Source organism: Drosophila willistoni, unplaced genomic scaffold (genome assembly GCF_018902025.1).
Source record: "Drosophila willistoni isolate 14030-0811.24 unplaced genomic scaffold, UCI_dwil_1.1 Seg171, whole genome shotgun sequence".
NCBI classification, from domain to species: Eukaryota; Metazoa; Arthropoda; class Insecta; order Diptera; family Drosophilidae; genus Drosophila; species Drosophila willistoni.
Window position 1 is genome coordinate 953,444 of NW_025814133.1, and position 27,178 is coordinate 980,621.

The following is a 27,178-nucleotide window of genomic DNA, read 5'->3' on the forward strand; positions in this document are numbered from 1 at the left end:
AAATAATTAAATTTCTAAACACATGTCAGAAAAAATGTTATTAATCGGTTTTTCATCCAAGCACCTTGTGGTAAACGACATTCTTCGGTTTTTTGTCAGATGCAAGAACAAATATTTGACCATGAGAAAAGCACGCATTTTTTAGATTGAGGGCACAAATAGTCAAGGATTGGCCCTGTGATTTGTTAATCTTCATGGCAAAGGCAAGACGAATCGGAAATTGAATTCGTTTAAACTCAAAGGGCATATCTGTTGGGATCATCGGAATCCTTGGAATAAGAACTTCCTCATCTTTAAATTTTCCTTTCAGTATCGAAGCGTGAATCACATTAGTTTTTCTTATCACCAAACGCGTTCCATTGCACAGTTTTGGTTGGTTTAAATTTCTAAGCATGATAACTACCGAGCCAACCTTCAGTTGTAAGTTGATGGTAAACCAGGCACATTCAAGGAGTTCAAAAATTCAGTTGGATAATTAGTGGCTTCTTCTACGTTTGTTGCACAGTCCATAGATTTGAATGAATACAGAGTGCCCACTATTTGATTTTGAATTATAAAATTGAGGTCATCTACATCTTTATTTTTAGCCGCCAAAATTGCTCGCTCACTTAACCATTTAGTATTTTTGTGATGAGATGATTTTTTGATGAGACGAAATTGCACATACTTGGAGGAAATGAAATCAAACCGCTTGATTCGTTAACAGGAACACGGCCATTGCCGATATTCAGCAATTGCTTCGAGAAATCATCAGCAGATAGATCGTTTAACAATGCAACTCTCAAATTTACAGACAGTTGAAGTTTGTTAACATATTCCCACAGATTTGATGCTTTGAGGCAAGCGTTTATTTCGTCGGCAGCTGTAGATCTTGGAATTACTGGTAGTGTTTGTCGGAAATCGCCAGATAATAAAATCATTGAGTCATTGCGCAGATCTTTTAATGTTCGGTCTAGTGCTTCCAATAAGCGTTTGTGCGCCATTGTGCATTCGTCCCATATGATAATTTTTGATGCTACTAAAACTTTGGCCATTGCGGAGTGTTTCGGAATGTTACATGTCGGTTGTTCAGTAGTTTGAAGATCTAATGGCAATTTTAACGCTGAGTGAACCGTACGGCATCCGTTAAACAATATGCCCGCTATTCCAGAAGACGGAATTGCTACCGCAATTTGCGATCTCGCACGTACATTGGACAAAATCAAGAGGAATGTCTTTCCAGTTCCACCCGGGGCATCCAAAAAAAATAAGCCACCATTTCCGTCATCAATTGCATTAATCACTGTATCATAGACTTCCCTCTGTTTAGGATTCAACAGTGGTACATTCCTTTGAACGGATTGGATTAGTTCAAGTGGATCGTATTCACGTTCACGTTCTAATTCTCTATTAAATGCGTCATTCATTCCGCGATCTGGCGTTCCTAACCCAACTAACAAACTGCCGCATATGAGGTAACACATATCTTCGATCAAGAGCAAGGCCTGGTTATGCATCTCCTGATTCGCCTCATTTCTATTATGTTACTACAATACATACTACAAACACAATATTCGAATTTTTCCTTTAACTTTCACATAGTATATTACAGAACACTACAATGACATTAATACAATAGTGGACTTTATTTAAATTGACTGTTAGAAAACGTTTATATATGGAAACTTGATGGGCTGTTTTAAGGGGTTTTCCGCCAATTATTTATTGTTTTTGAAATGTATTCTGCTATTCGAGGGGAAACAAATCCAAAGGGATCAATAACCATGAAGATTGGTTCAGCAGATCTCGAGTTAAAAGTGGTTGAACAAACGCGACTTTCTTTCATATATATAAGATGTATATGTTCTTGATCAGCACTAACAAAGTTAAAGTTATGCGCGCAAATAATAATCATTTAAATGTTTGCCACGCCCACTTCCACCTCCATAATTTAAGAAAACCCGATTGTCTTTCGCAATTTTTTGACTATCGACATCAAATTCGGCAGACTAATTAAACTTGCTTATTCCTACCAATCTACCAAATTATTGAAATCGGACTAGAAACATGCAAAATATATGTATGAACGTGTTTTTTACTTAACTTACTTCAGAACGATGAGGTAAGATTACAGCACTAGCAAGATTTCCGGCAAGCCCCGATACAACATAAACAATTGCCGTGCGAACAGTTCCCAGAAGTCTTTCCAAGTCAGCAAGAAATAACTGCTGAAAAACTAGTGTAATTGCTAAGTGCAGAACACCAGCATGCATACAAAGGGATGTTAAAAGCCTATAAATTTGATCCGGAATTTCTACGGAAATGAATGGAAACATTCCACAAACGTTGTTTAGACAAGATATCTAAAAGTAAAAAAAAAAAATGTTTAACTGTAATAATAATGACATTAGATAATAATAATAAGCATACCTGTGAACAGAGCGACGCTTCCTCGTGAAAATATCCATTTACAAACTCACAATATTCTCGGGTTGTTATACGGCATTCACCGTAAAGGCCAGTACAACATGGATGACCTATTACTTCGCAAACCATGTGCTCTGAAGTGTGGTCTTTGTATCGATATCTTTGTGAAAAGGAATTGGTTTTCCGGCAGATCGGCCATTTTGTTATGTCATCTGGCCATTCATAAGGTGCTATCGAAGCGGGAGCATCACAAAATTTTGGATCCAGACCGCATACGGATCCTGAAATGCGCCCTCCAGGACCGGATTCTACTGGTGACCACTTCTTCCAAGTCGATATGGATTTCTTTAATATTGATATATAAATAAGAAATACATATTTATGGTTTTTTGAGAAATTAACAGTAACTGAACTTGAAATATAGAAATTATAGCAAAGCAAAAAATCAGTTTTCTAACTTAATTTCATGACCGAAGCATACAATTTTTTTTGTTATACTTTTGCAAAAAGGGTATCTGTTTTTTTTTTTGGTCAGAAGTGTGCAACGTATAGAAGTAAGTATTTCCGACCATATAAAGTATATATATTCTTGATCAGCATGACGAGACGAATTCATATAGCCATCGGTCCGTCCGTCTGGGTCAACGCAAACTCCTCCTAGACCGTTACAGCTACAGAGTTGATTTTGCATGTAGGCTTGTATGCACAGTTTGTATATCTCGGATTCTGCTGGATCGTACCACTATAACATATATGTATAGCTCCCATACAAACGGCAAAGTGACGAATAGCGAATTTTCTTAATAACTTAGTTATTTTCCGAGCTATTGTTGTGAAATTTAATATTGGTAAGTTTACTACTCCCATAAACGACTGTTCCAAATTTTATCAAGATCGGGTGCATATATTTTATAGCTACAATAGGAACAATCGTTGAAAATCGGTGACTTTTGTCAATACCTTCGTTGTTAGCACCAGCCCTCTGGTATAATCTATTCTTATTATTACTAATTGCCTTTTTAAAAAAACTAATTTGAAAGACGAAAAAAGGTTGCATATTAGCAGAGTTTCAAAGAATTCCCACTTATTTAACTTAAATCGTATGAGGTATTTTTAATATCATTTGTGTTTCTTTATTTAAATTGGTTCATGTATTCTTCTTTAATAATATTATAACTAACTTGTAAAGACTTAAAAATTTCTTTATAAGTTTTTTCCTTATTTTGCTTTAAGAAAAAAAAAAGAAAATTAAAAAAAAAAAGAACAATGTTAAACGACCAATAAAAAAAAATTAAAATACCGCTAGCGCAAGTTTTATGTTTTAATTTATGTTTAAATTATTCAAGATTCTATTTTCCGTGCATATGGAGTGTGCCTATGGATGCGAAAATTTTAATTAGGCCGATAGTGAGATTATTGGTTATAGAAAAGTTATTAATCGCGATAAGAAATAGAATTTGATAAGCGCAAATAAAACCGTCAGTCCTCTGCAACGAGTGAAAGTTTCCTTGGGTATAAAGCATAAAGGCAGTGTTCTTATTTTCGCCAAAATGTACTGCAATTTTGCTAATTGAGATCTACTTATCACGCAGTTCCACCACTGTTCTACGTTCTCAATCGGATAATATGGAAGATGCAGATAAAACGCACTTTTTTTTTGTTAACTTTAAAAAATTTAACAAAATTTGTTATTCAAAGTAACAATTTAATGCGCTTAGCTTCCTAACAACAAATGAAAGCAAAGCAATCTGTTTGCATTAACTTAACCGCTCTTTCCGCCGTGTCATTGACTGCTTTCAGACCTAGCAGCTTCTTTTTAGCCTTTAGAAACGAATCATCATTTGACCACGAAGAGGGGCACTTGTTCAAAAAACTGTCGACAATATGTCGATTAAAAAAGAACTTGCTTTTGACAGAAGCGAAGTCATCAATGTTTTTCTCTGAAATTGAGAAAAGATTGATCAGTTATCAATTATACCTATTAGCAAACTTTGTCAAAGAACAAATTCAAAGATTAATTAACGTACCAAAAAGTGGGCTACAGAGTTCATCGTTGGATGTAGTTTAACTTTTATTGTGGGCAGTTGGATTTTCTCTAGTAAAGTTAGAAATCATTCTTACTTTAGATTGACATCATCATCAAATAAAGCCAGAATAGATACTTCATCTGTCAAATACCACAAATGCTGGCAAAACTTCTGCAAAGCTGCTTTTGAAATGCTTTTGTCTATTGTTCCGTAATTTTTCATGGCCTTCAAGAAACACAAATCTTGATACGGCGCCTTTACTGCTAAAATACATTGGAGCCAGCGTTTTACGTAGAATGTCACGATGAACAGACATACGTCCAACAGGGCTGCCTTATCCTTGTTTGAAATTATGAATTGAGAGCTAAGTAGCGATATTTTCAGTGAATAAGTGGCTTTTGCCTTCCATCGAGCCTGGTGCATAGCACCTGGAGGCCGAATCTTAAATTTCTTCTCTGAATCTAATGTCTAGAAAATTGTTACATATTTAAGAAGAAAATGCCAATACAGCATGAACTCTGAACCCTTACAATATTACTCTCACATATTAAATGTACATATCAATATTAGTGAATAAATGAATGAATATGCAGCCCTATAATAAAATTATTGAAAAGAAATAATAAAGATGAATCGATAGTAGAATTCTATTCTCCTGGGAGCAAGACCTGTCTAAAAACCATTTTGCTCTTTGATGAATAATTTATAGAAGAAAAACATTTTTTTATGAACAAATGTATGGTTACATGGAATGATATCATATCATTAAACAAATCTTGCCTTTTTAAAAATACGGATACTAATACTTTATGGTGTTGGAAAAGCTTCCTTCTGCCTGTTATGATATAGTCCAGAAACTAATGAATGAAAGAAGTCAGTTAGTAATGAAATAACTGAAAACAAGCACATTGATGACTTAATACTAGGATATTATTTGCTTTACCGCTCCCGTTTTTGACGAGAACAGGAGCAGAGTCAGAGGCAAACTACGAAAAATAAATGCTATGCTATTGTTTTTGACGTGTAAAAAGCCATAGCAATAGCAACAGCAAAATAAAACGAATTTTCATTCGTAGCCGTAGTTCAAAACCTAGAGCGAGATGAGAGCAGATTTAACTTTTAATATATATTTGTTGAATCTACTCTTAAATTAGAGCCTAACAACAAGTTTGAGAAATTTTTCTTAGTCTAGTTCTTAAGATAAATCCTGGGGATATTGCAGGTGGCCCTAATCACTTGTTATTGGGTTGGTCTGTCATTTCTTTTAAGACGAGTTCTATTATTAGTTCGCGTAAGGGAATTGGCAAGAACATTTGGGTGTGCATCCAGTTTCGCAGAATACTTTAGTTGTTGAGTACCTATTTCAGATTTTACGCTAGGTATATTTAGATCATTTTGAATGTTGTCGTTTCGTATATACCACGGGGCCCCCGTGATTGATCTTAAAATCTTCGACTGCGCTCTTTGTATAATATCGACATTGCTGGTACTTGCATTTCCCCATAGTACGGCTCCGTAAGTCCAGATGGGTTTCAGTACGAAGTTGTATAGGAGGACTTTATACTCCAGACGTAGAGGGGACCGAGCATAGATGATCCAATGTAGGCTACTCGCTTTCAGTTTAAGCTGTGACTTTTTTGCTTCGATGTGCTTGCGCCAAGTTAGTCTTCTGTCTAGGTGGATGTCAAGGTAAATGACATCCACGGCTTGAGGAACTGGTACGTTGTTTAGCATTAAAACTGGACAGTTTCTTCTGTTAGGCGTAAGTGTAACATATTTGCATTTCTGCTCGTTGACCCGGATAGGCCAGGTTGCTAGCCATTCCTCTACCACCTTGAGGTGTTCCTCTAATTTTGCAGAGGCTTGTATTGGGCATTTGGATCTGCTGAGGATTGCCGTGTCATCGGCAAAAGTGGACGTTGTAAGTCCTAAACTCGTTGGTAAGTCTGTAGTGTACAGCAGGTAGAGCAATGGGCCGAGTACACTGCCTTGCGGTACACAAGCTTTGATTTCAAAATCAGCGGAGACGGAGCCATTACATCTTTCATGTATGTTTGTATTGTATGGCGATAATAGGGAGTTCTAGGATAATTTTCGGTGCGATTAGGTCATGGCCAGGGGCTTATTTAGGCTTTATGTGGTTTTTAATAACTGCAGTGATCTCGTCCGATTGAAGTTCTGAGTACTCACTATCCGTTAATGTGCTCGAAGGGGGAAGTACAGATGAGTTTGATGTTGGATTTGGCTGGAAAATCATTTTAAGATGTGTGGCAAATACGGATGACCTCTCCTCGTCACTGCGGGCCCATCCACCGGTTGGACTCCTTATCGGTGAAATTGTCTCTGTAGGAGCGCTTAAAGTTGGGTGGGCTTTCCACAGAGGATGTTTAGTGCTGGTTGGACTGAGCTTTTCTATGTATTTCCTTTGAGCCCAGCTTTCCTCTTGTCTTAACGCCTTGGAGAGGTTGCGATGAGCTTGCCTTAGGCGAAGTTTTGCTGCTGGTGATCGAGTAATCTGCCATTCTCTTCTTAGACGTCGTTTTTCCGTTAATAATTGTTCTATCCGCCGGTTCGTAGGTCTGTCAACAGGTTTAGTGTAAGAAGAGGCATGTGGAGTAGATACTCTTGCTGCAGCTCCCATCATCGACTCAAGTGCAGAGATGTCCTCTGTGTCCTCTGCAGCATCCAGTTTCGGCGAACAGTCAATGTGAGCACTCATGTACATTTTAAATTTAAGCCAATTTGTTTTGTTGTTTGTAAGCCTATATGGGCGATCAAGTACTTGAGGTCTTGTTTATAGTGTGAATAGCACTGGAGAGTGATCGGAAGTTAAATCTAGCAGTGTATCCGCAGTGATCCGATTACGTGGAATCCTCTTAGTTACTGCGAAATCAATCAAGTCAGGCACTTTCTGTGGATCTGTGGGCCAATAAGTAGGCCTACCCGGTGAGACGCAATCCATCTTATTGAGATGGTTGACCATTGTGTTGGACAACTGCTTGCCTTTAGGATTTACCAGGCGAAATCCCCAGTGCGTATGTTTGGCGTTATAGTCCCCTGCTGCAATGAAGCGATCTCCGAGCGTGTTAAAGAAATCGGTAAATTCCTTTTCAGAGATTGAGAAGCGTGGTGGGCAGTACAATGTAGTGTTACCGCAGCTGGTTTGGACGGTTATAGCAGTTGCTTGTAGGTGCTGTGTTTCAAATCTGTTGAGGAACGAGTGTTTTATACGGTTTTTGATTAGGATACCAGTCCCGCCATGAGCTTCTCCGTCTGGATGGTTTGTTGCGTAGAAGGTATATTTTGGTATTTGAAAATTATTTTTTGATGTTAAATGTGTTTCCGAAATCAGCAAAACGTCGATTTCACTTGAGTCTAGGAATAGTTGCAGTTCATTTTTGTGCTTGGAGATGCCGTTAGCATTCCAAAGACATAGACGTAGGGAAGCCATTATTTATTCTCGATAAGCTTCTGGATAAGCAGGTTTTGATTCCGCATCAGTTCGTGCATACAGTTTTGCATGAACGTCATAAAAGTGGTCATGTTTTGATTGAGTGAGATCAATAGGGCCTCTAGATCACTTGGAGTTTGCTGGCCAAGCTCTGGTGCGCTAGGTGGCGGATTCTGTAGATGGTGGAGTGACGGGGTCTCTTTCGCGGGCTCCGTCTGTCCAGTTCGGAGCAAACTAGCGAAAGATACACTAGGACTGGTTGTAGCAGTCATGTTTGATGATCTAACAGCCTTGGCGAAGAATACCTCCGGTGTAGTTTTGGAGGCGTTGAAGGTGATTTTGGTCCAGCTGGGGGTTTGCGCCCGTTTAGGTGTGATTTAAGATCCTTGAAGACAGGACATCCTCTTTAGTTGGCCGTGTGGTTCCCTCCACAGTTGCTGCATAGTCTTAGTGCGACGTTGTTTCTGTCCTTGGTGCAAATGTCATCTTTATGATGTTCGCCGCAGCCAACACACACTGACCTAAGATTGCAATTGTTAGAGGTGTGGTTGTATTCCTGGCAGTTTTTACACTGCGGTGGTTGGTGTCTCTTTTGGGGCTCCTCTACGGTGATTCTTCTGTACAATAGGAGCTGTAGGTTGTAGATCGGGTGCACTTCATTTGGCTTCGACCGCTTTGCATCTGGTTGGAGCTCGATTTTAAAGAGCGGCTGTGCGACTTTGTTCCTGTTGATTATGTTGACAACGGACTTGACCGCAAACCCTTTTTCGACCAACGCCTCTACTATTTCTTGAGTAGGGACCGATGGCTCAATCCCCTTCAACACAACCTGGAGCCCTTTACTGCTTTTTAGTTGGTAGATATAGAAGTTGATGTTAGCATTAAGGACGTACTTTTCGATGATGCGGAAATTTTCCTCAGTTTGGGTTTGATATTTAATTTCTTTAATGTTACCCCTATTGGGAGGCGTTAAAACAAAGTTATTTGCCCCTACTGTTTTTACTAGCTTCGAAAACAGTGCGCTGCAGTTGGCTCCACGGATGTATAAAGGGGGTGGTCTAGCCGATTTAACTTTATCTACAGCGCCGGCTTGATCGTTTTGCTGATCGGCAAGAATTTTCAAACGATTTCCGCTAAGGAGTGCTACTCGTTCATTTGGTTTGGTTATTTTCGGCGTACTTTTTTTCTTTTGCGGGCTAAGCTTCCGCTTAGTTATTTTAATATATCTGTCCATTCCAGTTTGGACAGATGCCGTTGGGCTTACTATTGTGGCTGACTTTGGGCAGACGTTGCAGTAGTTGCTGTCAACGAGCTGACGGTGCTGGTCGGTGCAATCGAAGACCCAGTTATCGATATTGATGGAGAAACACACTGCTCTCTCCACAGTAAGTTGCTGTTGATTGCTGAGTAGCTAGCACTTTCGGTGTTATTGCTTACGTTACCATTCAGTGGGGTCGGCGACACCACCGAAAAGTACGCGTTGTTGCGTTGGACCGAGAGTCGACGCTCACGTTGTTGTTGTACAATTAGTTCTTGTAGCTGTTGCTGGTGGGGATCGAGAGAGCTTGGGCCCGAGATGGTGGACATAGTTTTGGTAAAAATTACGCACTTTGTTGTTGCAACTTAGTATTTATTGCTATTTATTGTAAATACGCGTCTCTGAGGCGACTGAGAGCCCTACACAAATTTTTGCAAACGCGGTCTTTTTTTTTTACACTAAATTTTTGCGGTGTGCATTAAAAAACACGTCTGTACACGGCGGCAGTTGAATTGTTATTCAATTGCTTAATTGCTTCGCTTAATTTTTTCACATAATTGTTTTCGCTTCGAACACTTCTTCGTCATTAGCTCAATCTGGTCATGTGCAGAGCCACATAGCGTTAAGTGCGATAAATGTCTTGATTGGTTAACATATGTCAAGGAGGTGCCAATACAGCGGGAGCGCTTCACAATGAAGAAACAAAAACAAAGGCAGCGCAGATCACAATTCTTCACAAATTAATATGACCATCTATGTCTGGCAGACAACTTTCTAAACTACACAATTAGTAACAGCGCGCTAAAAGATTTGCTCTTACCTTTTGTTCATGGAAGAGCTTTATAGGGCGATTGGTTCAGCTAGTTTTTCTTTACATAAGTAGTCATCTCACATCCGATCATCAATCAAATTCGTAGTTCCTTGCAATGTGAATGTGACGATGAGAATGTGGCTAAAACGTTATTTCACCAAAGAGTTCTTCTTCGTTCTATTCGTCTAGAACATAAAACTGCATATTCGGATCGCAGGGTGATATTGTGTCGACTATTGCTCTTCATTAATCGGGCAAAAACGTTTATGCAAACGTTGTGGGTACGAGAACAAGGTTGGCGTGATTCATTGGCCACCGATCTCTATAAAAAATTTAAAGATTCCGTCATGGTTATTCATTCCTTAATCAAGTCCGTACTCCAAAACGGGGCCCATTTTAACTACAAGCACGTATCGAGAACGATGGGTTCGCTCTTATGGGGCTGGTCATGACGTATGATTAAAGCTTGGTGATCAATATTCAGTGCAACTGGAGATGCTCCAGTCAAAACTCTCTCGCCACCACTTTTGGAGTTGCTTGGTGAAAATTTTAGCTGCGGTCTTTCCAGAGATGCTCAATAAGAATGCACCTTGCATATGCGGTACCGTTTTATTGCTCGAAAACAGTCGTGTAAGTCGCTTTTGTCGCAAACCAAGTTGGCATAAAGGGTGACGCAAAACCATTTTGTTTTACTTGGACAGGTGGTGTCTACAGATATGAGGCAGATGCGGAATCGGCAACCATTAATATCAGTGGAAAAAACGGTCCGAAACATCAGCTAAATGGAGTTTGGTTAGTCAACGATCTAAAAATACTAACACAACAACTTGATTATAAGAAGCTAACAGAATTTGTACCAAAAAATATGGTAGACTACACGAAGTTGAAGGATAGGCAACCCATGGTATTGATAGGACAACGCCATGCGAAATTAATTACCGCACGAGCCGTTATAGATGGCAATGAGCATCGGCCAATGTTATCTAAAACCAAATTAGGCTGGGTAGTACATGGACCAGCACAAACCAATCTACAAGCATCACATTTTACTTGCTGTCAAATAGAACATGTATGTCTACAGCAAATGATTAAGCAACAATTCAGTATTGAAAACTTCGGTGCCTGTATAATAAAGATCGACAAAACACGGTCTGTGGATGAGCGGTTAGCAATAGCAAAGGCCGAAGGCTCAATTAACCAAAAGGGTAACTTCTACGAAATTGGATTGCCATGGAAATCGGATGACATAAAACTACCGGAAAGCAAGTCAATGGCTTTTCAACGACTCAAATGAGCGAAAGCTTTTGAGAGACAAGGATACCGCAGAAGCATATAAGAACAAAATAACAAAACTTTTGGACAAAGGTTACGCCGTCCAATTAACAGACAAAAAACCGTGGTTTTTACCACATTTTGCTGTTATCAACCCAAATAAGCCCGGCAAGGTTCGACTTGTGTACGACGCTGCGGCTATATGCAACGGTACGTCCCTCAATAGCAACCTGCTTACTGGCCCAGACTGCTCAACGTCTATAATTGGAATTTTGATACGATTTCCTCTACATGCGGTAGCAGTCGTAGCAGACATTCGCGAAATGTTCAATCAGGTGAGCATTACAGAATGTCATACTGCAGCACAAAGTTTCTTATGGAGAGATCTAGACCAAAAAAGAGAGCCATCAATATTTGAAATGAAAGCAATGTTCTTTGAACTACTTGCTCACCATTTCTGGCTCTATTTGTTAAAAATTACAACGCTATAATTTAAAGATGAACAACCCGAAGCAGTAAAAGCTATATTGGAAAATCATTACGTAGATGATTATCTCGATTCCAAACCTAGCGCGTATGAAGTCATCAACATCATTAAAGCAATCACGAAAATACACTCAAAGGCTGGATTTGAATTGTGTCAATTTATATCAAACAGCGACGAAGTGATGCAATCCATTCCCAAAACTCTCAGAGCGAACAAGTCTACAGCAATGATAGGGGAAAAAATGGACGTACAACAAAAGGTACTAGGAGTATTGTGGGACGCAAAAGGCGACTTTTTCACGTACTCCACTCTGTCAAAAGTTACACCAACAAAGAGGAATGTATTGTCAGTAGTTACTTCGCTATATGACCCATTGGGACTCATGACACCAATCACAATTAAAGGACGAATCCTTATGCGAGATGTATGGGAGTCTGGAATAGTCTGGGATGACCAAATCAAGGGATATCTAATAAACAAATGGCGAAATTTTATAAAGGCATTAATATCAATTGAGGGCACCAAAATTCCAAGGTGTTATAGCTCTAATCTGAACAATGCCGACCGCGTTGAAATGCACATATTTAATGACGCAAGTGCAAAAGCATATTTTTCAGTTTCCTATATCAGATGCAGCTATGTTAAGGAGGATAAATGTCAATTTGATGTGTCACTAATTGCATCTAAGGCAAGGGTTTCTCCAATCAAACATATTTTATTCATAACTATTCCGAAACTGGAAACGATGGCCGCCGTACTGGGATGCCGTTTGGCTGAAATGATAAGCCACGAATTACAAATCAATATAGATTAACGTTACTTTTGGACTGATTCACGTACGGTTCTTACCTGGATTAACAGCGATAAACGTATGGACGATTTTGTCGCAAATCGAATAGGTGAGATTTGTGAAAAATCGGTAAGATCAGAGTGGCGCTGGCTATCAACAAATGAAAACATCGCTGACGTTATAACGCGTGACAACATATCAGAGCATAAACTTCATTGGTGGGTGACGGAACCGACTTTCTTCGAAGACCCGAATCCACATGGGATCTTCAAAAACCCATTATAGAAGAATACGACCAAACAGGGGTCGTAATGGTAATTCAAGAGAAGGAACATCCAATGGATATACTCATACAAAGAATTTCCGGATACAATAAATTGATTCGCAGCACTGCCTGGATTGGGAGATACATAAATAACTTAACGAAACGGTTAAAAGGTAATCGAAAATTGAATGAGTTAAGTGTCGGCGAAATTGAATAGGCGGAAACTGTCTGGTGGAAGGTTGTACAGAAACAACTATTTCAGGACGATCTTACCAGCCTAAAAAACGGAAAGCCTTCTTCAAAATTGAGGTTGTCAAAATATTGTGTATACCTGGATGACAATGGCATAATGCGAGTAGATAGCAGAATAGAACATGCAAAAGAGGTATCGACATATACCAAAAGCCCAGTTGTTCTCGATGGCAAACATATCTTTACTCGGATGCTGATCAATAAAATTCATGTCGACGCACAACATGTCGGAACACAGGTAGTAGTACATCAGTTCGGGAAGGCATACTGGATGCCAAAATTAAATAGGATCATCAGGATGCTTGTGTTTGGAGTAAACGCAAAAAGGCAAAACCACAAACACCAAAAATGGGATTTCTGCCCGAAGAAAGGTTTTCCACCCACAAAAAACCATTTACAGCAACAGGCGTCGATTACTTCGGTCCATTTTACACCAAAGCAGAAAGAGGAACGCGAGCCTCAAAACACCTCCGCAAGCGGTACGGAGTAATATTCACATGCCTGACTACCAAATCAATCAACGTGGAGATAGCCCACTCCCTAGACACCGATTCCTGCATAATGGCAGTTCGTAGAATGATGGCTCGACGTGGACCTATACAAATCATCTGGTCAGATAATGGCACAAATTTTCGCGGAGCAGCACGAGAGTTACAAGAAGCCCAAGAGGACCTGGATGAGTGTGCCGTGAAAGAGTATATGGCAAGTATTAAAATAATTTGGAATTTCATTCCAGCAAATGCACAAAATTTCGGAGGCTGCTGGGGGCGACTATTAGGCTGTTTTAAACGAGCAATTGAAGCAATTTTAACAAGAAACGCAAATCCCAGCGATGAAATGTTGCAAACAGTTTTTATGGAGGCAGAATATCTGGTCAACAGCAGACCATATATACTGGAATCTGATGACCCCGATGACGAACATGGTATGTGTCCAAACGATATTTGTATTCCGCAAAGCTGCATACTCCATGGCCCAGGCAACTTTACTTCCAATACGATGGAAAAACGAGCTTGGAGAATCTCGCAGTACCAGATAGACTCTTTTTGGAAACGTTTCATTAAAGAATATCTTCCCACAATTATACATCGGGAGAAATGGCATAAAGATGTGCCAAACTTGGAGGTCGACGACATAGTTGTTATGAAAGACAACACCCCGCATGGCGAATGGCCGCTCGGTCGAGTTATGAAAGTTTTTCCAGGTGAAGATGCAATTGTACGCGTAGTCGAATTGAAGACGGCTAAAAACGTGTATCGTCGCCAGGTCAACCGTCTATGCAAAATAGGAGTCAAGCGCTATGATGAGAAGGATCGTGCTCAAAAAAGGGATTCCGCACTAGGGGCCGCTACGTCGTAGCTTATTTGTATCGTAGTAAGAGGCCTCGATCAATATCTAGTATTTTAAGTTTCGATTATTTCAATGTATTCTCAGTTGAACAAGATACGGCCACACTCGAAAAAAGACCACGCCGACAATAAGAACATTGTAAAACATAGGTACTATTAAAAAAAAATCCAAATAAAGTTTATAAGCGTCTCGAAATATAATTAACACCTATGGTTGTATATGTAGAGAATTTTTTCAAATTTAAGTAATTTGTCTTCGATGTCATTTTAACAACTTATTTATAATTCTGAGTTTTTCATGTACTGTTTTATGGAATCTTTCTACGTCTGAAATGCCGTTTTTACTTGTTGCAATTTCTAACTTTACATTTTCCTCTTGTAGGCAATTTTTTAGTGCTATGGACAGAAATGCTGAATCTTTGTCTGATTTTATTTCTATTGGTTTGCTCTCTTGGCTTCTAACCAATCTCTAGACTTTACTTCTACAAGTGTTGCAAATTTGGAGTAAATGTCAATGCATGAAAGGAATTGTAAATTGTCGATCATGTGAAAGTCCATGACGTATTTTTCTCTGATATTAAAAGTTTCTGGTGTTATTTCAAAAGTTAGTTTTGTATTTCTATTTTCTGTCTTTGCGATATTGCATACTGAGCATTCGTTAATAATGTTTTGAATTAGGTTTTGAAAATCGGGGAAATAATATTTTTCTTTAAATAAATTAATCGTTTTTTTATTCCTTGATGTAATAATTCTTTTTGTTGTTTTAGGATTATTTCTTTGAATTGTGCAAACGTTTGAAGGTCGTTTAACTTAATGCTTGATTTCGAGGTTTTTGTATTTGCGTTCGATCGTATTATTTCAATAAAGGCTTGTTGAAATATGGGATAATCTTGTTCATTATGAAAATATAGTACAGTTTTCTTACCGCAAAGATATCTTTTGGTTATATCCCTTGCGTAAGCATTGGTCATTTCTTTGTATGTTATTTTTATGTTTGATTTATAATCTGCTTTGTCTTCTGAACCTCTAATGTATTGTATTTGCCTGTTGAAATACATGAGCACTATGTATTGTAGCTGCGGTGCTGTCTGTTGATCCTAAAAAGTTTTCATCTGTTTTAATTCTGGAAAGGGCATCTGCTACGTGATTTTATTTGCCGGGTAAATAAATATTTGATTTTGTTATCAAACTCATTTGGTTTTATTCTCCATCGTTGATGTTTCATATTTGGTTCTTTAATATTGCTGAGTCATACTAAAGGCTTATGGTCGCCTAGAATTTCGAACTTTCTACCGAAAAGGTATGGTCTAAAATACTTTGTTGCCCAAACTATTGCTAGTAATTCTTTTTCTATAGCTGAATAATTGATCTCATGTTCGTTTAACGTTCTGCTTGCGTAAAAAATATTTGGTCCTGTGAGATGAACGCACCTAAAGCTATATTGCTAGCGTCTGTGGTTAGGAAAAAAGGTTTTGCGGGGTATGCAAGTATGGGGTCGTTTATAAGAAGATATTTTAATTTTTCAAAGGATGAAATATAATGTGGGTCGTTTATGTTAATTTTAGCTCCTTTCTTTAATCCAAGAGTTAAAGGTTTTGCAATATGTGCAAAGTTTGGTATGAATTTTCGGAAGATTCCGCATAATCCTAAGAATGATTTTATTTCTTTTGGGGTTTTAGGGATTGGAAAATTTTTAATTGCTTTGATTTTATTTGGGTTTCTTTTTTCATAAATTCGCATTTGTCGAGTTGGAGTTTAAGGTTAGCTTCTCTTAGTTTGTTAAATACTGTCCTGAGTGATAGTAAGTGTTCCTCCAATGAAGTGGAGTACACTATAATGTCATCCAGGTAAACAAGACAATCCTTATAAATAAGGTCTTCCAAAAGATTATTCATGCATCTTTGGAATGTTGCCGGGGCATTTTTAAGACCAAATGGCAAACGTGTGTATTCGTACTGGCCATGTTTAGTTAAGAAAGCTGTTTTTGCAATAGATTCAGGATCCATTTGAATTTGATTAAATCCCTTAGCTAAATCAATGGTGGAAAAGTATTGGCTTTTTCCCAGTTTGTCGAGAATTTCATCCATGACTGGAAATGGGAATTTGTCATCTATTGTGACTTCATTTAAATTTCGGTAGTCAATGACGAATCTGAATTTTTGTTTGTTGGAAGTTTTTCCTTTTTTTGGAACGATCCAAATGGGTGAACAATAGGGTGAGTTCGATTTTCGAATGATACCCTGTTCGAACATTTCATTTATTTGTTTGTTGATTTCTATATCAAATGTTTGGGGATATTTGTATGGACGTTTATAAATTGGGTCCTCATGTTTCGTATGAATAGAGTGCTTTATTGTACTCGTGAAAGTCAAATTTTCATCTTCGTGAGTCACTGAATTCTTACAAGACTTTTTTAAGTTTTTGTGTTTCTTCGTTGTTTAAATGGTCGAGTCTATACTCATTGCTTTCTATTATTTCATTTTGAATCGCAAAATTTGTGTCTGGGTCCCTCTCTGTAGGTGGTCCAAACATTCTATGTTATGTTCTTCTTCTACTTCTTCCTTATCACTGAAATAAAATGTATAGTTTCCTAGTTTTGCGTATTCTTCTTCATAATTTTATTGGGCTTTACATGTTTTTAGGAAAGTTCTGTCTATCAACATGTCATATTTATTTGAAAATTTATGGATATAAAATTTTTGTTCTGTCGGACAAAGTTTGCTGGGTGCAAGAAAAATGATTTCTTTTAATTCTACTGCTCGTTCAATCATGTGTATTATGGAATCTCCTTAATGGGTTTTGAAATTAAAAAAGTTTTCGGACATTATGTTTATTGAAGATCCTGAGTCGACTACACATCTCAAAGGTTTATTGTTCATTATTATTCTGATGAAGGACTTGTCTTTATATCTTCTTCCGATTGTTTCGAGGCATTCTGATAAAAATTTTCTGATGTATCCATTTTGCTAATTCCACTATTCCTTTCTCTTTGTCTTTTTATAGGCTGGTTTGCTACATTATTTTTTGGATAGTTATTTTGCTGTTGATAATTCATTGGATTTTGAGCCCTGTCAATATTTAATTTTTGTTGAAATTCTTGGAAAAGTTTTTGGTTTTGTGTTGTTTTGGATTGTTTTGTTTGAGACGGAGTTGTACTATTGGGTACAAAAGATTTTCCACTTTTTTGGTTTTGATTTTGGCTGTGATTCGATTTTCTGATTTCTGTTATACTATGATGAGAAATCAATTCAATTCATTGATGAGGAATGTTCTTAGTTCCGGCCAGGTGTTGGCTTGTTCAATTTGCGAGAGCCTCTCCAGTGAGCTGCATCTCGATTGCGCTGAACAATATGTTATGTTGCCTTATGTCATGGGTTGGATATAGGTGCATGATGAAATCTATCCGTGTATTGGGTTGGGAGGATTCCTCATGAATGATGTCAGATATTCTGGTGCTCCATCATAGTTTGCCACCTGTCTGCCATTCTACGGCCATTTTTGTTTTTTTAGTGGTATTTTATTTTATTCGCACACAGTTGGCGTTTTTGTTCCACAATTGGTATTTTTTTGGTTGCAACACACAGTTGATATTTCCGCGCACAGTTGGCGTAAGTATTTCTCACTGTTGTGGACTTTTGAGCGTTCCCGTAAGTTCTTGATGTTGGATCGGGGTTTTATAGTGATTATTCACTAATTCTACGTAACGCACGGATATATTTCTATGTGTCACACGGATAGAATAACAAGTTCACTTTTACCGATCCTACCGACTGCGCCAATTATATATCTGGTCTTTCCAGATAGGAAAAAAGGATATTGTTTTTGTTGAGTTGAAAGACGGGACTTTATTCAATGAATGAATACTTAAAACTAAAGTACAAAGATGTCTTAGAGTAATATTTATAGACTAAACTTGTGAGCCCTTTAGTGGCGTGATCGATATTGATGCAATTTGATTGGCCCGAATTTTAATGCTGAATGAGCGTTCTCACGCTTTTGACTTTTAGGGGGACAATTATTTTTGCAAGTGTTCAACTAATCGGATTTGATTGGCCAGAATTTTAATGCTTAATTAGCGTTCTCACGCTTTTGTCTTTTAGGGGGACAATTGTTATTGCAAGTGTCCAATTGTAAATTATAAAAACTTTAAAGTTTGATTTTAGGTTGCCAAAAGTTTATAAGGTTTTGGGTATTGAAGTTGGATATATGACTATATAAACTTCGGCAAAGCCGAAGTTAGCTTCTTTGATATTTTATTTTGAAAGGACAAAAAGATGGGTGCACAGAGGTCTTACGTTTAAAATTAACGCAATTATAAAATTGTTTAGGGTCAGAAGAACACTAAAGCTTACACCGCTGAAGAGAATGCTTATAGCATATTGGATTAAGCATCATGAATTTTGAACGAGCGACTGTATACAGAGCATAAACTGATGAACGACGTGTTTTTTGAAACTTTTTATTATATGGAGTCTTCACATTTTTCAAATTGTTTAACTCTCGAGAGAACCAGGAAGGTTTGTTAAGTCGCTCCTGCCTACCAAGAGGCACACAAATATCAAAGAGTGAATTCAGAGTATCATAAAAGAAACGAACAGCTGACTTCATATCTCTACAATTGTACAGATAAGACCAACCGGTTGTAATAATGTTTTTATTAAGGCTGGCAAAGTCAGTCCTACAAAAGCACCTAGATAGAGGTAACTCATTTGAACCAAGTAATGGTAATAGCGAGGGCAGATAGAATAAAATTTGTCTTTGGGAAGAACAAATGTTTCGATCCTAGAAACATCACAATAAGAAAAATCTAATACAAACATAACCTCTAACGATCTTCCACTTGAGCTTAAGACAGGATCGACTTGCGATAAAGATGAGCCTTTAGGACATTAATAAAGTCATGTGACCTAGAGGACAGCAACATGGTAGATTCATCCGTTAGTGACAATGCTCAAGCAGGTAAATTAATCACCTAAATCACCTAATCACCTAAAGCTATAAGCATGTCTTGACTGGAAACTAAGGAGGTGAGAAATTGAATTGACTTTAAATAATTTAAATAGACCACAATGTCTGACAATGGTGGAGTATTGGAACAAGTAATAAAAGCATTAAGGGATTTAAAATTTACTTTAACACCGGCAAACTCAATCTCCTGGGAATTAGAAAATTGATCTATTTGCCTTGTCTCCATTGGAATGGGTAATTGCCCGGACACATCGGACACTACAATTGGCATCGTTTTTGAGGGATCCTTCACAGGTGATATAGGTACATCCTTACTAATCGCATTCACCACCGGGCTCTTTAACGATATCAATTGCTGTACATTGGGAGTGAACGGCGCATGAGACCGGTCGACGATAAGAGACGCTGGCGGATCAACAGATAGAGAAACACCCCAAGGACTGGACCTATAATGTTTTAGAGACTCATTCACAAGCGATAAGCCTCTGAACTGAGTCTCCACCGCAGTAAACTCCGCTTGGGATTTGCTAAAATCTGCCCTCAAAGTGTCAACGCTATTTCTAGTCCACCTCATAAATGACCGCATCTCATTCTCGACCTCCCGGCAAGAATGACGCCCATACTTTAAGACACCACATTTAACAAAAGACTCCTTGATTATGCCTGTGTAACATGCACACTTAACGTGAACTGCATTGTCACACTACCTACAAAGAGTATAGTCAGGAGTCAACCGCATTAGTGGCAACTATGCAACTACTTTTAGAGTAGATAACCATTTTATAAGAAATTTAATTTAATTTAAAAAAGGAATAAATAAAATTCAAAAAGTAATACAATATGTGTTTAAGAATATACTGACCAGTTCTGACACAAGGGTTAGCGTGCAGATTAAGGCTTCACAACTAAAGAGGAAAAAGTACAGGAATACACTAATCATAATTTATGTTGAAATTATTCAAGACTATTTTTTGCATATGCACAAAAACAAGTGTAAGCAATCGTCATCAAGAGAAATATGGAAAAATAAAAAAGGTCAGATGATCTTCTCACAACCCAATGTCTGTTTTAAAGAAAAATGAATATAACCAACCAGTTTTGAAGAATCTGATCACATATTTAGCAAGGCAGGTACTATCGTGCGCCATACCAAATATGAAGTCTCTAGCTAGAATAGTTTTTAAGAAAAACACTTTTTTTAAATTGCGGGGCCAAAAAGGGGCATGGCAAAAATTTAAAATTTCTTGATTACTTTACATACCAAAGGAGTTTAAATATTAAATTTGGTGGCTGTAGCTTTCATAGTCCCCGAGATATGCGCGTTCATACGGACGGACTGACGGACGGACATGGCTAGATCGACTCGGCTGTTGATACTGATCAAGAATTTATATACTTTATGGGGTCGGAAAAGCTTCCTTCTGCCTATTACATACATTTTGGCGTTTTTAGTATACCATTTCACCCTATGGGTGTATGGTATAATTATATTTTGTACTTACTGTAGGGTAAAGAGGTATGGGTGTATAGTATAATTATATTTTGTACTTACTGTAGGGTAAAGACCTCTGATTGAGCAATCCGCTTGAGAGCTTTGAACGCAGCCAGAGTCATCATTGCGAATACAGCATGCCGTTTCACGTTCCTGACGTCTAGTTTTAGTTACTACGTCTGTAATCTTCATATCACGTCGCATACAAGCAGCAAACTTAGCACCCATATGAACTAAATCATTGTGGCGAGGACCAATCCAAAAATTTCGTTGCACTACATGTTGCACTGTTTGCAAACTTAGGCTCGTTACTAGAACTTGACCAGTCTTTTGTTCAGATCCAAATCCAATTGGCGCAATGCCGTAACACATTATTGAAAGACAAAGAACTATTACATGCACGGTGTTTATCCAATATGTAAAATATGGCCTATAATCTGTGCGATCGTCCAAGTCGTTAACTGAGAAATATTTTATACACTTGTTTGGGGGTCGTCGAGAATTTTCTAAAACACCGTCAAGAACTTGGGCTGTAATTCGAGTGCCACGATTTGCAATTGAAGAGCTTAAGTTAGATGATCGTGTTGCTGTATGAATTTGACCAGGCATGGAACTGCCTTGATGTATTTGATTTGTATTTGCTTGATGTATTTTCTGATCATTGGTTATATTAATGTCACTGTTGCCGTTCTCTTTACTGCTTAAGGCCGATGTGCGCCATCCATTTTGTTGTCGCTCCCCCATGTATACACCAGCACTAGTGGTTGTTCCAGATGTCATGGCTGTAGAAAGCGGCTGCTTATTTAATTGCCGTACAATTTCTATACCATTATCAATAGAAGATGTATTAGTTTCACAAGGGTTGTCAAAAAAAACTTCATCATCAATAAGTGCTATTAAGCTATCTGACAAATCGAGGGTAAATTCTGTATCAATATCGACTTGACTGTTACCAGAATCTATTTCTGGGCTATTTTTCTGAACATGTAGTGGTGCAAAACTTCGGGACCATTGCCAATAACGTTGATGAGCTAAGTTATTACAATGACGGGATTGTCTCTTGTTAAAAAGATGAATTATGTAAGCTAATGTTGATATTAACATGTTTGCCACCGATGGCTTACGCTCCACAAACTCATCAGTATGAAAGTCACTGTTAGAATAAAATTTACGACATTGTGCAGATATGTCCACATTATGGGCAGGTAAAATATCAGGACGATCTGGTGCGTAACAGTAGTTGACGTGACTACAATTTTGACTTAGCTCGTGCGTAGTGCGGTGGTTAATGGTAGAATGAGAATTACCATTGCTTCCATTTGGTGCCTGACAGTTAGAGTGTAATAATCCAAAACGTCGAATGGCCAACCGTCTGTGCCGACCATACCAAAGAGAAAAATCTTCATTCTCAGTGCTGAGTTCCACACCAAAGAAACTTGATACTTCGCGCTTCATATACTTACTTAAGCGCTTTTTATACGAATAATGTTGTTGTTGTAAAATTTGTGGTGTCTGCTGTTGCGGCTGAGAGTGCAAGTTATGGACTGTGTTCATCTGTGATTGCTGTATGCGTGGAGTATTAATCATTTGCGTAACTGACGACCCCGTTCCATGAGGGAATATTTGATTGTGATTTGATTCACGTTGCAGCTCAGTGTTGCAGTTATCATTAATCTTTAATTGAGCGGTTAAGACATTTGATTCCATTGATGCCTGTGAGAGCGATAGGGTAACATTTGACACCTGTTCTATGTTTGCATGTTCACTAGATGCGAGAGGGATTGTCAATGGTATTGTTAAGGGAAGCGGTACTGGACTAATGGGGCCAGTTGTTTGTGTTGTCTGGTGTACGCCAGTAGTTCTGCGTGCTGTGTTGCAGTGAATACATGTACCAGTACTGGTAATGACTTCAGGCTTATTTGCGGTCATACTAGGAGATATGACTATTACAGGCTCTGCCTCATCTGAAAAACTAGTTGACAAGCGCGTGATCTCAGAATTTGGTAATGTAGATCGTGTCTTATTTCGCATGCCCGAGGTTGTTGTGTTTGGAGAACATTCGGTAGGTGTAGGGAAAGCTACAGACATTGCTGAAGTTGTTGTTGGTAAGGGAGAGTTGCATGATGACGAACAAGATGCGGTCATGTTGAATGTTTGTCCTGAGTTTAATAAACTATTTTGCACTGTTTCGATATTTTCTGTATGACAACATTTATTTCTGTAGCTGTATGGTATGTTTGCATATTGAGATTGGCTTGATGTTGCGATTGGCAAAACTGTTGCTGTGGATGAGGTTAACTGCAAATCTGAGAAAATGTCGTTTGCAGGTGGTGGGGTTGGTATATATCGTTTGACTGGCGTGTGTACAGTAGATCCCAAGTAACCATTAAGGGTTTCACATTGAACTAACGGCAACGTTGTGTTAACCGGCAGAAGTAAACGAGTTGAAGATGAACTGGATGGCAATGGGGAGGAATGATTTACTGCTTCTCTTGTTTTCGGCACTGATTGGATCTCACGATACCGATCCAATCTATACTTTGAGTTTGGTGACGAACATCTCTGATGTGAATATGTACCGGATATAGATACCCCAACACTGAGCTTATGAGATATAGATAGAGTATCTGATTTAATAGATACATGCGTAGGACTTGCGCAAGATGCAAAACAGTCGTTATTTGGAGCAGGTGATGGTGGTGGCAGACGTCCAACAGCTATATCGTCATTTTTTTCCAAAGAGGATATAGTTAGTTTTCCAGTCTGCGATTGAAATATGTCATTAGGATGCGGGCTACAGCGTCCAGTAGTTGATGCGCAATGGATTGATTCGTCACCATTTGATTTAAATCCAAGCTGAATTTGCGGTTGAAAATTTGTCGATTTTCTTCGCGCTGCACTAATCATACCATTCTTAGATATCATATTATTCTGCGTATTACAAGTAATAGTGTTTCCGCTTTTACGTAGCTTGCAGTCAAGATCTGGTACAATAGAATCCATGTTTTTATTTCAGAATCAAACAAATCTGTAACAAAAAAAAATAGAAAAAGCTCAATACGACGGCAAAATGCAACACAAAAAATAAGTAAACTATTTTATCGAGTTGCACATATTACTTTTATGTTATTGACGGATTTTTTGTAGGATTTTGGAGAGATCAAAGTGAAAAAAGGTAAGATTATGAGAAATAAAGTTGGGAAGAGCTGAATGTTAAATGAATGGCAATGAACACGAAAGTTATTTGCTACTCTTACCTTACCTACATCCGCAGGAGTCCGAAATATTTTGGGGGTGTCGTAGGGGCCACTTGAACGTACTGAGTATAGCATCGTCAACGTTCGCTACAATATACCCACAACTGACTGTTCATGAACAATCAGACGTTTCCGATACTATGCGCAGTATGTCCAAGAGGCCCTTACGACACCAGGACAAAGCCTGATAGCTGACCACCTCCTACCCGACCGACCGAGGGGTTCAGCCGCATAAGGCACGGAACGAATCGCGCAGAAAAATACACATGAGAAAAAACATTCAAACAGATCATAATACTGTAGAATTATACAAGAAACTGTAGCTATCCATAATCCTAACAGGAAAGGAGAGATGTTTTATGTAAGAAAATATAAAACTTTGAGGAGATTGCGGGGAATGAGAGTTAGTAATTAGAGCAGTTAGTAATTTATATTTGTTCAATGAAAGACGTTAGTGTTTGTTGAAGTTAGTAAATGTTTATTTATTTATATATATATATAGGCACTAGAACATAAACCAGTGACTAAAGGTTGTCGCAACCAACACGTAAATTGGGAGTGAGATTACAAAGGTAGAGATGGGGGCCAAAGACACAGCGATGCACACCCGATGTAGCTACAATTGGTATCTGATCTTACTAAGAATAATGCATTTCTTTTATAGTGCAAAATAGCGAGCTCACCAGTGCATAGTTCGACATAGTGTTAGGTCAGCAAAATACGTCTTTATTGCTAATAGCTAACCATAGCAGCTTAATTAACTAGGTCTTTATTGTGCTGACTGCTGACCTTATCAGATCTACTTATGACAGATGAGCCATCGATATCTATAATCGGGTTACATACTTAATTGACATACTTTTCCATTTGTTCTATATTATAATTGTCTTAATGTTAGCTTATTTTATATAATCTAAACACCAACATACTCCCGGCCGTTGAACACCTGTTCAACGTTATCCAACGTTGACTGCAAAATTGCTGGCGGCTGGGCTTACTGCAGCAGGAGTCGGTATGGGATTGACGATCCTCACGGTTGTCTGCTCTGGACCATTGTGTCTTGGGGGTTGTGAGCATCTTCTTATTCCATATACCATCACAAGAACCAATGGTATTGTTAGCGCTACGTAGGAGACGATAACATGGTGAGCCGACTGGCTGGGGTCTTCTGGCAATTTCCAGTTTTGCTTAGTTTCCAGTTTTCATTGAATGTTGCTTAGTTCGTCGTAGCTTAGCTGCATCTTTGTGAAATGTGTTGTTGTTGGCGCTACTTTGGTTGGGCCAATGCTGAAGTTGCCAAATCGGACATATGACAATTTCATTGTGTCTGTCGTTGTTATACGGTGACCTGTTATTCGTATAGCAGAACTCCTTGCTGTACACGTCGGGTCTAGAGTTAACAATCCAGTCTTCTTAATAGTGACAATTGTATATTATCGTCACAGTCACTGCGAGTTCAATTGGTCTAGTGGTGGCAAAAATCCACTGATTTTTGTGATACATGTCGTACCACACGAATGATCTGTTTGTGTGTTGTATTTGACAAGTTGATGATTTTGTGTTTTTGAATAGCTGGAACTCACAGTTGCTATTAGCCGAAAACGTCGTTTTTTTATCAAAACAAATATATTGCTCGTTGTTGAGCTGATGGCATTGTTCCAAATCGGCCCTTGAGAGCCCAATGTATTGATTCTGTTCCTTGTTGACAGCAATGATGGGAATTTTAATGTTCATGATTACAATCCCATGAGTTCCAATTGCTGGAATGGGAACCAGGTTATACAGTTCCACTAATGGAAATGTGACCTTAAATATCACATGATTGTTTGCGATTGTGCCTTGTGCCTTCATTAAGCCATATAATTGCAAGACGTCGTTATCTGGAACTGGCAAATCCAAACCAAACGGAAGATGTCTCTTCAGTTGGTTCAGATGTTCCCGAAGCTGGCCTGGTGATAGTAGTAACGGGCTTATTTTGCTATGATGGGCATCTGTAAATACTCGGGAAATTTCGGTTTGAATTCGTTGCAAATTCCCTGCAATAACTGTCATCTGAGTAGTTAGCGTGATATACCATTGCAATGCCTTTACTGCATTGTCCTGGATTTTGGTCATGTCGTTCATTTGTTGTCCCATTAGTTTCATCTGATTTTCAATTGTGGCTTTATCTCGCTTAATGATATTTATCGTTGAATCAATTACAGATGTCTGATTTTCCAGCAAGTTCAATAAGTAGTCTTCATTTGATTTAACTTTTCGTATGGTGCCTGACATCTCTGTTGCGTACTTTGAGTCCAGCACACCAAATAAGCCGTTCGCAATGTTCCCAATTATATCTAAAGGCGATCGTCGTTGGCGTTCTATGTGAAGCAGATTATTTCCTGTCCGTAGCTCTGAGTTGACATGCTCGAAGTGCCTCTGCATTGCGGTGCATGCCTCTGGAACCTTCATTAACACGCATATTTCTCCAACCTTTACTACTCCGTCTGAAAATGTCTTCAGGTCGGCCCAATATAGTTCGAGATCGTAGAATGCCACAATAGTCCAGTCAGACGTTGCCATCCTTCCTGTGCCAATACTTTCATAGTATATGCCTATACAACAGCATTAGGCAGATCGTCATTGCCAACGGTGGCAGACCGATCGACAACCGTCGTTTTGTCTCTGGTTCTGCGGTGTCCTCGATACTAGGGTCTTTTTGGGAATTCGATTCTGTGTCATCTGCCTCGATTTTACGTTTTGTCGCCGTCTCTCTAAGCAAGGGAGCCAATTTACGGATAGCCCGCTTGTAGGTGCCTCTGGCTGTTTTAACGTCTACCACGCGGACGTATCCATCTTGTATAATGTCTGGCATCTTCCTCTGCGCCCAATAAAGCACTGAAGCGCGCCCACAAATGAGGAGGTGGACAGGTCTCCGACCAATTCCAAGTGTACTGCCTTGGTTGCAGAGCATACAAATACTGCAATGTAGGCTTTGTCGGGACGTTTTCCTCGAACCTTATAGTGGATCCAGAATGGTCCACAATAGTCTACTCCGGCATTGAGAAAGGGTCTATTCTGAGATACCCGATGCTCAGGTAAGTCGCTCATGAC

At 38.7% G+C, this 27,178-nt stretch overlaps 1 protein-coding gene across 1 annotated transcript in view; it reads right to left on the bottom strand.

The window, feature by feature from the left end:
• LOC111519615 (inactive rhomboid protein 1) overlaps positions 1 to 27,178 on the bottom strand; it is a 140,429-nt gene that overhangs the window by 100,923 nt on the left and 12,328 nt on the right. Inside the window, exons 2-4 of the mRNA XM_023181264.2 lie at positions 20,889 to 23,856; positions 2,410 to 2,751; positions 2,088 to 2,342 (exon numbers count right to left, since the gene is read on the bottom strand). Coding sequence (XP_023037032.2) covers positions 2,088 to 2,342; positions 2,410 to 2,751; positions 20,889 to 23,831 — 3,540 coding nt within the window. The 5' untranslated portion in view covers positions 23,832 to 23,856. The remainder of the gene's footprint in view (positions 1 to 2,087; positions 2,343 to 2,409; positions 2,752 to 20,888; positions 23,857 to 27,178) is intronic.